General features: G+C 52.3%; 1 protein-coding gene across 1 annotated transcript in view; it reads right to left on the bottom strand.

The window, feature by feature from the left end:
• Positions 1–12,769, bottom strand: part of Ret (ret proto-oncogene) — a 45,301-nt gene that overhangs the window by 12,767 nt on the left and 19,765 nt on the right. The window contains exons 7-17 of the mRNA XM_085840099.1: positions 11,471–11,729; positions 11,004–11,129; positions 10,278–10,388; positions 9,492–9,611; positions 8,684–8,931; positions 5,060–5,207; positions 4,347–4,454; positions 3,323–3,537; positions 3,092–3,214; positions 1,336–1,406; positions 144–281 (exon numbers count right to left, since the gene is read on the bottom strand). Coding sequence (XP_085696225.1) covers positions 144–281; positions 1,336–1,406; positions 3,092–3,214; positions 3,323–3,537; positions 4,347–4,454; positions 5,060–5,207; positions 8,684–8,931; positions 9,492–9,611; positions 10,278–10,388; positions 11,004–11,129; positions 11,471–11,729 — 1,667 coding nt within the window. The remainder of the gene's footprint in view (positions 1–143; positions 282–1,335; positions 1,407–3,091; positions 3,215–3,322; positions 3,538–4,346; positions 4,455–5,059; positions 5,208–8,683; positions 8,932–9,491; positions 9,612–10,277; positions 10,389–11,003; positions 11,130–11,470; positions 11,730–12,769) is intronic.

The following is a 12,769-nucleotide window of genomic DNA, read 5'->3' as shown; positions in this document are numbered from 1 at the left end:
TCTCTCCCCATCACCCAGCTTATCAGGGTTGGTAGCACCAGGCTTCTTGGGAACGAGAAGAGAATGGACGGCTGTTTTACTTCCCCATCCAGGGTCCAGAGTGTGAGGGTCAGAGGCTGGCTGGGCAGAAAAAGCCCACTCACATTTCCTCGCTGCAGTTGTCTGGCCTCTCCATCCTGTGGCCTGTCTTCAGAAGGTTGAAGAGTCGTTCAGGAGGAATTCCAGGGTAAGGGTTGCCTCCCAGGGTGACAATCTCCCATAGCAGCACTCCAAAGGACCACCTGTGGCGAGGAAGGGGAGCAGTAAGCAGCTTCCTGGCTCCTGGAGCCTCCTTGGTGGACCCTGGATGTCTACGTCTGTAACTGACCTAATCAGCTGCCAGTGCCTAAATGGATGACACACAGGGACCTTAGCCTGGCTCCACTGCACGGGCAGGTGTGTAACAGAGCTGGAACACTCAAGTCTCAAGCTGCTGCCACTGAAGGACCACCTTAAAGGATGGAGGTCCTAGCCACCGAACTCAGGGTGTGCTGTGAAATTTTCATTAAGTCTTAGAACAACTTTTATAGGAAGTATTTAGTAGTAAGAGGGCACTGGGGTTGTGGATAAAAACATCACGAAACATGTATCACAAAGTACGTATGTGCACACTACAGGAGAGAGCTGAAGGTAACAAGGGAGGGGCCCACTGTGATTCAAGGCTGTCTGTCTCCTATTGGATTTTTCTTTGTATTTCCTGATTCTTCTAACTCAACATGTTGTTATCAGAAAACTATTGTTCGAAATTGCTAAAGAAAGAACTCTGTTTTCATAGCTCTATTCAAGATCTGTATCTCCGCAAGATTGCAGAACACTTTTTTTTTTGTTTTTTAGAAGAACAAATCATGTCTTCCCGTCTGTCTGGCAAGAGGCAAGTGTGGGCTGCCATCTTTAAGTAGTTTGGGATACACCAGTCCACAACTTCAGATAGGGCTACCTGTAGTGGAGTTCCTGAGCCCCTCTGCAGACAGGTAAACATCAGGATGCCTTGCCTGACCCCCGTCTTCTAGCAGTCTTAGAGGAGGAGAGGAGGGGTGTGGAAAAGGGGCTCGGAGTGGTCCATGACTGCCCCATCTCCCACCCCACTCCTACACACACCACTGTGGTTGGCAGAACTGCTGCCTGGGCCCAGCCATTTGCTGAATGAATAGCTGCTGACCTCTTAGCCTGGGCTCATCATGGATGACTAACATTGTAAACAGGTATTGGGAACCAGCAGTGTCCCCTAGCCAAGCTACCGAGACAAGACATCACGGCCCAACCTCCCCACCCCAGGATGGCAACGGCCTCACTTACACATCACTTTGAGTAGTATAGATGTGATCGAAAAGGGACTCAATTGCCATCCACTTGACGGGAATCCGGCCCTAGAGGTAGTGAACGAAGGCATTAGTATGGCTCTAAGCTCTGTAACCTAGGTAGTCAGCTATGGCTCTTGAAGTCCTATAACCAAGTTAGTCAGCCATACCCTTTAGTCTAGCTCTGGAGAGAACATAGGATACTATGTCCCAGGGACAGAACAACTGTGCACACTCTTGAAGGGGCCACAGCTCCAGCCTGACCCTTTGGCTTTGTTGAAATTCTACTGGGAATCAAGAAAACTGCCCACAGCCACAAAGGACAACCTCTCACATGCCACAGCCCTGCAAAAAAAAAAAAAAAAGCCACCCAAGAAATCCACCTGTGGGAGGGTTGCTAGGGCTCTGAGGCATCCTGGGTAAGGCAGAACAGTGCTCACCAGCACAGAGCCAAGAACTTGTCCTGCAAGCTAAGTGTCTTGCTAGTATCCCAATTGGGAAACCAACACCCAGCTTCCACCCTGTAAACTTTCCCATAGCAAGGGTCCTCTGAGAAACCTTGAGGGAAGAAAACTGTGCACCAAAGCTGGATTCTCCTTCTCTCTGGGTTCTCCCAGCATCTCAGACTGAGCACCCCCCACTCCCCCCGCACGGCGCAGCAGTGCTAACAAATCCTTTTCAACAACAGGAATGAAGAGCTCGATGAAGAGGTCTTAAGAATGTATCACTTTTTAGAAGCACACACTCACGGTCACTTCTATTGGCTTGAACATGCTTCCTTGTGCTTATACCCTTCATGATGTACGACTGGGCTCCTGACAGCCCTGTCTGTGGAGCCTGTGGCTCGTGCTCTTGACAGGAGGCTGTCAAAGCTCCTGAAAGCCATACCTGTACACCACCACTGTGACAGCAGGCCTCCCTGGAAGATACGTGTGTGCATGAGCATATGTGTGTGTGTGTGTGTGTGTGTATGAGACTGTGTAGGAGGCCCTCTCATATCCTCTCTACCGTGTGACACAGCAGCCCCTTCCACTTCCTTTCTGCAGTTCTGAGATCTGCTATCACCACAGAAACCCCAGAACAAACAAACACTGCGCTCGCAGCCTGTGGTGACACACAGGGGCCTATGAGCCTCACCATGAAGCCAAAGCAGATAAAGCTGGGTGTGTGCTGCTGGGAAACCACATCACCAGGACCCCCGAGCACTCCCAGGAACTCTTCCTGTCTGTGTTGTCACATGGAAGCTTCAGGAGAGCAGATGCCAGGTGACAAGGCAAGGCAGTTACCATGGGAACAAATCGTCGTCAGTGAATCGGATGTCCACATGATGCTTGGACTTGGAGAAATTCTCAAGACCCATGACATGCATCTCCTCGCCCAGTTTTACCCAGAGACCCCAGTGAGACTCCTACATAAAGCAACAGTGCATCATGGTCCTATTACTTCCATTTTAACTTCCTAGGAGCAAAAGAGCAGTTACACAGTGAACGGAGGCCTTATTTTATGGAACCAAGAGGAACTGTGGAAAGGCGTCTAGTTCTGAGGAATTGGGAGATCTTAGAAAGTGACTAAAAGCACCAGGTACCTTAGGAAGATCATATACAAGAAAAGTCTGACTGGGGTCCTGGGGACCCAGAATGGGGATAGATTTCTCCTCCTCCTGTCATTCTAAGGGTGCCACCCTACCCAATTAGCATAGCTGCTGAGCCCATGCCCTCTCCTACAAACTAGCTAGGACACTCATGGCTAGGTACCTTGCTTTTCTTCACATAGGAATCTTCCTCATAAACATCTCTGGACAGCCCAAAGTCAGAAATCTTCATCTTCCGTCCCTCAGCCACCAAGATGTTCCTGGCAGCTAAGTCCCGATGTACGAGCTGTAGAAAGAAAGCAGCAAGAACCCTCAGACCAGCCTTGGTGGGCAGGGGCTGGGCTGGGCTGGGCTGGGCTGGGCACCAGGGGCACACAGCATCTGTGGCTCTCACCTTCATTTCTGCCAAGTACTGCATACCCCTCGAGATCTGCCAGGCGAAGGAGATGAGGTCACCCATGGTCAGTACCCTTTCATCTGGGTGGTCCAGCGAGCTGGAGTTGCGGCTGCCTCCACCGCTCACGTAGGCAGGTCCAATCTTGCGGCTGTCACGGAGGAATCCCCGCAGGGAGCCATACTTGGCATACTCCACAATGAGAAGAAGTGGCCCTGGGGACAGAGAGAGGCAGCCATGGGCAAGGAGTCGGGCCCAGTCTCAGTATGTGTGGCTGCAGGCTCTGTCACCTCACGAGCAACTGGGCAGGCACAGACCTGCTCTGGCTCTATGGATCATAACGTTATGGCAGGCCAACTCACTCTTGGCCTACATTGACCATGGGGACATTAGCTCCCTTCAAGGTAAAGGAAGACCTTCCCCATGGTTGCCCAGAGGGTGAGCACTGTTCCCAGCCCTACCCTGTGAGCTATCATGCCCTATACTAGAACTTAATACCTTTTCCCATCCTTGACTCTGTAAGTGGGAGAGGGAAAGGCAATGGAGGCAGGAAGGCCTGTGCAAATCTCACAGCTCAGACTTGGCCCTAGCCTAGCTCGGCGACAGCCTATCTTATAGCGCACACACTGGCGCACACACATGTCACACTCCTCTGGCAAAAAAAAGAGGGGAGGAATGAAAAGCTAACAGAAGGTGACAGTGCACCTTCCCTGCAGGGCTGGTGTTGGGCTCACTGGTGGGAAACAGTACACTTGTTGCTCAGTAGGTTCCCAAGAAGCACTGCTCAGTCCTCGAGTTCCCTGTATTGGGTGCTAACGCTGCAAACCCGTGCTCAGCAGGCCCAAGGAGTGCTCAGCTAGCAGACACAGGTACTTGGCAGAGTAAGAGTGGAGCCAGAAGCCCAGCTCCCAGAAAGGAGAAGTAAGCAGAGTGGGAAAGGAGAGGCAAGGGCAGAAGAGAGATCCCAGCCCTGTGCTGGCAGCTGCCCACCCACCCACCCACCCTATCATCTGGTTAGCCTTACCATCCTGGCTGCAGGCCCCATACAACTTGATGACATGTGGATGGTTGACTTGTTTCAGAAGGTTGAACTCAGACAGCAGGTCTCGTAACTCACTCTGGGAGGCGTTTTCTGAAACACAGCACAGAGAGACTGTGTTTGCCATAGCCCTTTGGGATTCCTTGGTGACCACGCTGAGTAGAGAATGGACTGCCATCCCCCTCACAGATTTACACGGAGATCCTCAGCATCCAGCTGCTGAAGGCTCCTCACAGTCCTCAGTGTACACAATCCCAACAGTAGCCTCTGTGTACCCCCAGGGTAAGAACCCACAGGTTAACTTCCTTGTCTCCAGGGCTGTTGCTTGTATACAAGGGCAGCATGGCCACTTTAGCTGCTGCTTTCAGCAGAGAGAAACCTACAGAGAAATCCCCTCCCCCACTTTTAGAGAAGACTCAGTGGTTGCTGGGATGGGGGACAGTCCTTTAGAGAGGGGGGTCTCTTCATTAGGATCCCAGTGACCTCTTGGATAAACCCTGGCCTCTTTCCTGACATGCAGAAGCAGCAGCCAGCATCTTCTACTAGAGCCAGGTCCTCACCCTGCCCTCTTCAGGAACACTGGCTACCATGTCTATGGAGGACTCAGACTGCAGCCACCACAGAGCAGCAATGGTCGTTCTGCAAGGCGTCTCACAGAAGAACGCCCCCCCCCCCCCATATAGTCCCTGGACAGGTACCTTTCAGCATTTTCACAGCCACTGTGGTGTATCCTGCCCGGCCTTTCAGACGGAAGGCTGTGGCCTTGACGACTTTTCCAAACTCGCCTTCTCCTAGGGTTTTCCCAAGAACTAAGTTCTTCCGAGGAAATTCCCACTTTGGATCCTCCTGTATTGGCATAGAGACAGGGCCGTTAGCAGGTGTGATGGTTTGTATATTCTTGGACCAGGGAGTGGCAGTACCATGGGATGATCACCAAGAATAGAAGTCGTAGTGGAGTGAGTGGATCAACCTGAGCTTAGAGTATTATAGAGGGCAGAGCTGGAGAAGTGATGCCAGCCCTTAGGAGGAGCCCAAAAGATCAAATGGAATCCCAGACACTGAAACAAGAACCTGTAACATTGAAAGTGCCTTGGAGACTCAAAGATGTTAAAGATGCCAGAGGCACAGGATACATGCGGAGGAAAGCTGCTAACAGGGAGTGGAACCAGCCCAGGACAAAGCAGTTTATTGCAGTCAACGAAGATGAGAAAGAAGTGGAGATCTGAAGACCACTTTGACATCAGCCATGGAGATGCAGAATTTGGAGTTTGCCCAGCTGGTTTCCTGTCTTTCTTTGAGGATTACAGTTAAGTGATTGGATGAATCTCAGACTGCTATAGACTATGATGACTTTGAAAGTTGGACTAAATGCATTTTGCATTACACTATGTTTAAGTATGCCCACCCCCCAATAGGCTCATTTGTTTGAACAAGTCTATGGGGGCCAGGGAGTGGAATGTGATGATTTGTATAATCTTGGACCAGGGAGTGGCACCATTTGGAGGTGTGGCCTTGTTGGAATATGTGTGACCTGGTTGGAATAGGTGTGTCACTGTGGGTGTAGGCTTAAGACCCTAGCCCTAGTGGCCTGGAAGTCAGTCTTCCACTAGCAGCCTTTGGATGAAGGCATAGAACTCTCAGCTCTGCCTGTGCCATGCCTGCCTGGATACTGCCATGCTCCCACCTTGATGATAATGGACTGAACCTCTGAACCTGTAAGCCTGCCCCAATTAAATGTTTCTTATAAGACTTGCCTTGGTCATGGTGTCTGTGCACAGCAGTAAAACCCTAACTAAGACAGCAGGGAAGGGAGGAAAGTTGGGTAAGGAGGCATGGCCTTTAAATACCAACTCCTGCTCCCACAAGGTCAGTAGGCAGAGAGCTGGTCATCACCTGAGCCACACCCACCACCTCACAGCTCATCCGCTGGGAACACACCATGGTCAGGCCAGAGAGACCTTAAGCGAGTCTCCAGGGGAAGGGGCTGGACTCAAAGGATGTGACTCACCCTGCCCCCACTTCCCCAAATAACAGAGGACCAGTAAGCCTAACGTTCTTATCCCCAAGGCCAGCTGTGTGCTTTTGGCTGACTAGATAGCAGCCCTAGACCCAAGTTTTCTCTGACACCCCCACCCAGGGGCCCCTGAAGGACTGAATGGGCACTCACAGCTCAGGGCACTTCTGAGCCCAGAATTTTCCCACAGTGGAAACCTTCAGAGCTACCCTGTGTGGTTGCCTGTTAAAGAAATGCACTGCCGAGCTCCAGGGCAAACTCCCATCCTGAAGTGTGGGGTAGCTGCTCCTCCCATGGCCCATCCTATGCACACTTCGCTACACCCCCGTTCCACCTGACATGTTGCCTCCCCAGCATCCCAATCGAGTCCCTTCCATTTATCAGGCCTGATCATGGTCGCTCTGGATTCATTTCTAGACTCCTGTCAGCCAAGTGCCATCCTGCTAGAGGCCCACCCCATGACACTGGCACAGCACTGGATGCCTACTGCCTCACGTGTCCTCACGTGCAGACCTCAATGTTTCTGTTTACAAGGCTCTTTAAAGGCTTCCCCAACCACAAACCTGGCCTAATAAGGACACACAGCTCCAGGACAAAGGTCATACTTTGATTTACACACAACACACACACACACACACACACACACACACACACACACACACACACACACACATACATATATACACATACACATGGCCTGTGGGGACAGCCTCCTTTGAGTATACAAATACACATTCTAGCAGGCTCCTGAGTGATCTTGGTATTTTGTGAAGCCTCTTGAGTGTCAAGAAAGTAGAGATACCACTGGTGTCACAGGCCCACTGACACACCTCCACTACAGCCATTAAACGCACATCTGAGGCGTATACCAGAGACTATGCTAAGCATGTGAGAATGGTATGAACTTGCTCCTTTTAAAGATTAAAAATAAAAAAGTCAGTATCTTTACTGTTTCATTTGCTTGTTTCAGCCTAGTCTACACTTGAACTTGTGATCTTCTTGCCTGGTTTTCCCAAGCCCCAGGATTAAAGTAATGGGCCACAGTCTCCAATTCTCCATGTTTTATGTTAGAGAAATCAGGCTGAGTGGCCGAGCCGTGGGGCTTACGTGGGTATAGCGAGGGTGCCAGGCTAACTCTGGAGCAGACATGTTAGAGTGGTATGTCTTTACCCTTGGGAACATTACATGGCCTTGCTATGCAGCCTCACTGTGTTACCTGGGTAACAGAGAGCTCTGGTGGCTTCATCTAGAAGCCTGCTGGAGATCCAGCTACTGCCAGAACAGGAACCACACGCTGGGATCATCAGAGGGAATCAGGACCTGTAGGAAGGACTTCTTTGGCCCTGAGTGAGGGTTGGGTGTCATTCACATAGGCCCTGGAGGAGGTAGGACCTCCTGGCCACCTAAGGTCACTGCATAGCCTGAAACAGAGACTACCATGAGCCCATGGCCACTGGATGCTTTCTCCGGTGTCCACATCACAACCTCTCCACCCAAACCTGTGGCTTACTCTGTTCATACCCCTTGTCTCGTAACACTGTTCTAGCTGTTCCCAGAGCACCCTGGCTTCCAAATCCTAAACAGATAAGAGCAGGGTGGAGTGATGAAGGGTCAGGGTCTTCCTAAAGGTGAGGGCAGAAACCATACACGGCAAGCCCAGGAAAGACATGGCCACGATAGGGAGGCCTCAATGGTAGTTTGGCCTTGAGCAGCACCCATGGAAAGGTACATCCATCTCAAGAGTGGCTGGGGCTTTCTTCTGGGCCCCCAGTGCCCCCCTCCATGTTGAGGCACCTACCCTACATCCTGCTGCTGCCCTGGACCTCAAAACCTGCACTTCTTTATGACCCCCCCTTCTCTACCCCACCCCCACCCCACCCCACTGCTCAACAATTGAAATGCTAACTAACACAGGTCTCTTCCACGGTTCCCACTCTGACATAAAGCACTTGCCGAATGCATGCGTGCCTGTGCGTGTGTAGAAATTACTGGTCCTATCCCTTGGGGCTTCTGCTCACATCTCCCTTGCTATCTAGGGCCCTGCTCACTCTCGCTGCGACTTCAAGGCCTACATCTCAGATCCCAGCCAGAGCCATCTAAATCAGTACCTGTCACTTCTTTCCTAGATAGCCTGCCTTCACAGCCCAGCATCCCACTGGAAGGCAAGGATGCCCTTGCTCTTGGCCCTATGCGACGGGAGATCTAGGCAATGCCATATCCGCCATCTGTGGGTACCCCAAGTAGTAAGGAAAGCCTGTGTGGCCATTTTTCCTCCAACATTGTCCACCTACCTCTTGGGGCCCCTTACCGGGATCTTGAAAGAGTCCACAGAAACCTGGTTCTCCATGGAATCCAGTGAGGGCCGGCGGGTGCCTGAGGAGGAGTAGCTGATTGGGAAGCCCTGGGCCGGCCGGCAGAAGGTCATTTCCGCTGATGCAATGGGCGGCTTGTGCCCTTGCTTGTGGTGGTGGCAGATGCATAAGATGGACAGCAGGATGAAGAAAAGGAAGAGGGCAATTATGATGATCGTGCGGCACATCACATCACACAGTGGGCCTGTGGAAGGACAGAGTGACAGAGCCACTGTGACCATCTGAGATGTTACAGACCGGGTGCAGGCATCACTGTACCACCTCCCCTGTGTTCACCCTCTCACAGTAGAAACACTGATTTGGAGACTGCACACACTGCCTCCCTCAGACAGCACAGGCAGTATGCCAGCCACACCAGCTATACCGTTTTCAGTACAAAAAAGTAGGATGAAGGAAGAAAGGATCCGAGGCTTTGGACAGAGGGTTCTAGAATGAGCCAAATAGCAGGAGACTTCCACAGTGCCAGAGGCCGAGCAAGACCCTGTACAGGAAATCTGATCAAGTTACTTGGAAGGCCTGCTCTCTGAGCTTCCTTCAAGAACTGTGGCTAGGAAATGCTTTAGAGGGACTCTGACCCCTATTCACGGGGGCACCAATGGTACTGGGCCCAAAGGGAAGGAGGAGCCTCCTGGGAGTCTAACTGCCTCCCCCACAGTCTCTTCCCTTAGTGGACCTCATAAATGTTGCTCAGAACTCCCTTGAGGGTTAGGGGAGGTTGGGAACTGTGTGGGAGGCACGACTTACCCTGGCTGTCCTCTGGCTCACAGAAGCATTTCTTCTCATCAGGGAAACAGTTGCAGATGCCGTAGCCAGCTTTAATGCCCTGGCGCTCCCCTCGCTCGTGCCCCCCAACAATGTCGGCACCTGAGGACATAGGTGGCACATTAAGACTCCTGCTGTGGCCTGAGACCTCAGGGTCCTCAGGTTCTGATTGGTCTTCCCAACTCGGAGTCAGTAGCTCAGGCCCAGCAAAGGCAACAGGTTCAGAGGCCCTTCTCATCTGGGCAGAGAGTTTAACACAATACCGACCCCCTGATACAGTCTATGGAAGTGGAGGGGAACCAAGACTGCTCAGAGTCATTGCTAAGGTCCCAGAAAACATCACCCATGGCTAGCCCCCAGTAACAGTAAAGATGGAAGTAATAGATCAGAGGCAAGGTGGGCTCTGAGCTAGCAGATCAGAGCCTTCAGTTTCACAAGCCAGCCAAGGGTAGGCAGGCCATGCCACAAAAGCCCAGGCTTGGGGGAACACAACGGACATTCAAATGAGATGGTAGTGGGACTGGCTTGACCCATCCTGCTTGGTTCAACCTACTATCACACACTTTTCCTCTTCAGTTCTAAGATGAAGCCATGGCCCTACATAAGCTAAGCTCGTGCACAGACAATAACCCCGTCCAGCCTGAGGCCTCCGATGGGCACCCGTGTTCAGGTGGAGGTTAAGATTTCCAAGCTCTCCGCTGCTACCTCCCTCTCCTCTGCCCTTCCTGGACACTAACACGCATCACCACGGGCCTAGCATGGGCTTACGGAGACAGTCCTGGGGGCAAATGTTGGCATCCCGGCTCTCCACAGCATCACAGTGGCCGTCGGGGCAGGTCCTGGTACTGGGGGAGCAGGTGGAGAAGTTCCTGGTGATCCCTGTGGTGGAGCACACAGCAGGCTGTCACCCCACAGGGGCACATCCCACCATGACTCTGTCATAGTCCAATTCTGCCTCTCCTGGGACAGGGAGATGAAGGGACAAGTGGGGCAAGGCCACATACACCTCAGATGGCAGCGAGGAATGATGAGACAAGGGGTTCTCAAGGGCTGAAGTGCTTGGGCATTCCAGGACTGCAGACAGCCTTTCTTTAAGGAGGTCACTTGAAGGCAAGGATCTGTCAAAGCTATATTGCCAACAGGAGCCTTAGAGCAGGAGGTGCACCCAACAGTGAGGCAGACACACTTCCTGGCTGGGACTTTCTGGAAGAACCATTCTGTCTCCCGTCTGTCCCAGCTCTGGGATAGACCCTTCCAAACCCAGACTGAATCCAACTGAGGAACCTCTAGTTACAAGGTGGCATGTGCCCTGCCTTCTCGGCTGGCACTGGTTTTCCAAGAGGGACAGGGTCAGAAGACAAGGATTAAGGAAGCTCATGGCAGGGACTAGCAGGCTTGCAGGAACCCTGATGGCAGCCAGAACATCCCTCCCCTCCCTTCCCCTCCTCCCCAGTGCCCCCCCCCCCATGATCCCCTGCCGGCTCCCACACCTACCTTTACCATCTCCCTGGCGCCACTCGCACCTGCCAGTTGGAGAACCCAGGCCACCACATTCCTCACACTCGGGGCGCCTCTTGTTTACTGCACAGGACTTGGGGCAGCCTACTTCTTCAGCAATGGCTGGAAGCATGACAGACAGACAAGCCAAGGTCACTGGGGCTGGTGTGGGCCCAGTCTCTAGACCTTTCCAATGGACAGAATATAACAACAGTTCTACTGTCTCTGGACTGAAACTCCACAGGTTCTGGGGTAACCAGAGTATTGTATGGCAGGGATCTAGACACAAGAGCCAGAGGCTCTCATCAGCCTCCTGTCTGCTGAGCCCATCTGACAAGGAGGATATGAGGGTGACCACAGCAAAGGACACATGGTATCACTGCTTTACACCGAAAGACACAGCGAACACATGTTCCCTGCGATTGTCTGTGACGTCTCAGCCCTCCTTGGAGCCCAACACTTACATGTCCCCTCCACCATGACCACTAGTGAAGCCTGGGTCTGTTTGCGGGTCTGCCGGTCAGTGGCTACCACCGTGTACTGAAGCTTGGTGCACTCAGGTCGCCGCAGGGCCTCTGTGTCATTTACAAATAGGGTCCCCGAGGTGTCCTCGGGCGAGGTGACCACACCTAGGGCAGTGCAGTTGGTGCTGGAAGGCTGCAGCTTGTACTGGATGGAGACACCGCTGAACTCCTGGCAGTTTTCCACACAAACTTTCCCGATCTGGAGGGGAGGACAGGGAGGAGGAGAGGGAGAACAAGGATCGCACCAGTGCACCTTAGCTGGATGGGCTCTTGGGAAGAGAAAATTGCAGAACAGCCCTCAACTTAGCTTTTTTTGTTTTTTGCTTTTTTTTTTTTTTTGAGACAGGGGTTTCTTTGTATAGCCCTGGCTGTTGTGGAACTCACTTTGTAGACCAGGCTGGCCTTGAACTTAGAAATCTGCCTGCCTCTGCCTCCCAAGTGCTAGGATTAAAGGTGTGCGCCGCCACCACCACCCGGCTCAACTTAGCTTGAATGGCAGCCTTCCTCAATGTCCAGTGTTCTCCTGCCTCAGCACCCACAAGCCTACCTTGCTTTAAGAACACCAACTCACCAGAAACCCACACCACTGGGAGTCAGTTGTGATGGCCACAATCCCCTGTTGTGTGTCCCCCCCCACCAACTGTTAGAGTGCCACGCCCTAGCTGGGAGACTGCAATGCTGTCATTGTACTTGAGGTCAAGAGACCCCTTCTGGGGATGCTTGGTTCTGGAGCCAGGCCCTGAGCCTTTATCTCACAGACACTCCAGAGAGCTATGGTTGCTCAGAGCTGCAGGAGTGGTCCTGGTTGTGGGGCCCTGTGTCTCAGGGCAAGCACAGACCTAGGGGGCAGCATCTTAGGACCCAGAGCAGGGACAGGGGTTTCCCAAGCCACACGGACACCCTAACAATCCAGCCTACTGGTTGCTTCACTTTCCCTTACAAAGAACATTCACCTCCATCTTCTCGGGGGACCCTTAAAAATATCCAAGTTCAAAACTATGGAGACAGTAAGGAACCAGTCACTACAGAGCAAAGACTGAGGCTCCCGGGTCTTTTAAATGCAGGTGGATCTGCCTCTAACTGATACCTCCAATCCCTTCTCAAGCCCTTCACTTTGTCATCCCCACTCCCGACCTGATGTTCTCACCCTGGAGAAGGGCTATAGGCTCTGTCTATCTACAGGCGGGTCCTTCGTGTGCTGGTGACAGGAGTGAGTGAGAATCTGGAGCCGACTTTAAG

This window comes from Mus caroli, unplaced genomic scaffold (genome assembly GCF_978045245.1).
Source record: "Mus caroli unplaced genomic scaffold, Mus_caroli_1 scaffold_7, whole genome shotgun sequence".
Lineage (NCBI taxonomy): Eukaryota > Metazoa > Chordata > Mammalia > Rodentia > Muridae > Mus > Mus caroli.
Note: the sequence above shows the minus strand (reverse complement) of the source record. Positions and strands in the feature narration are given on the sequence as shown.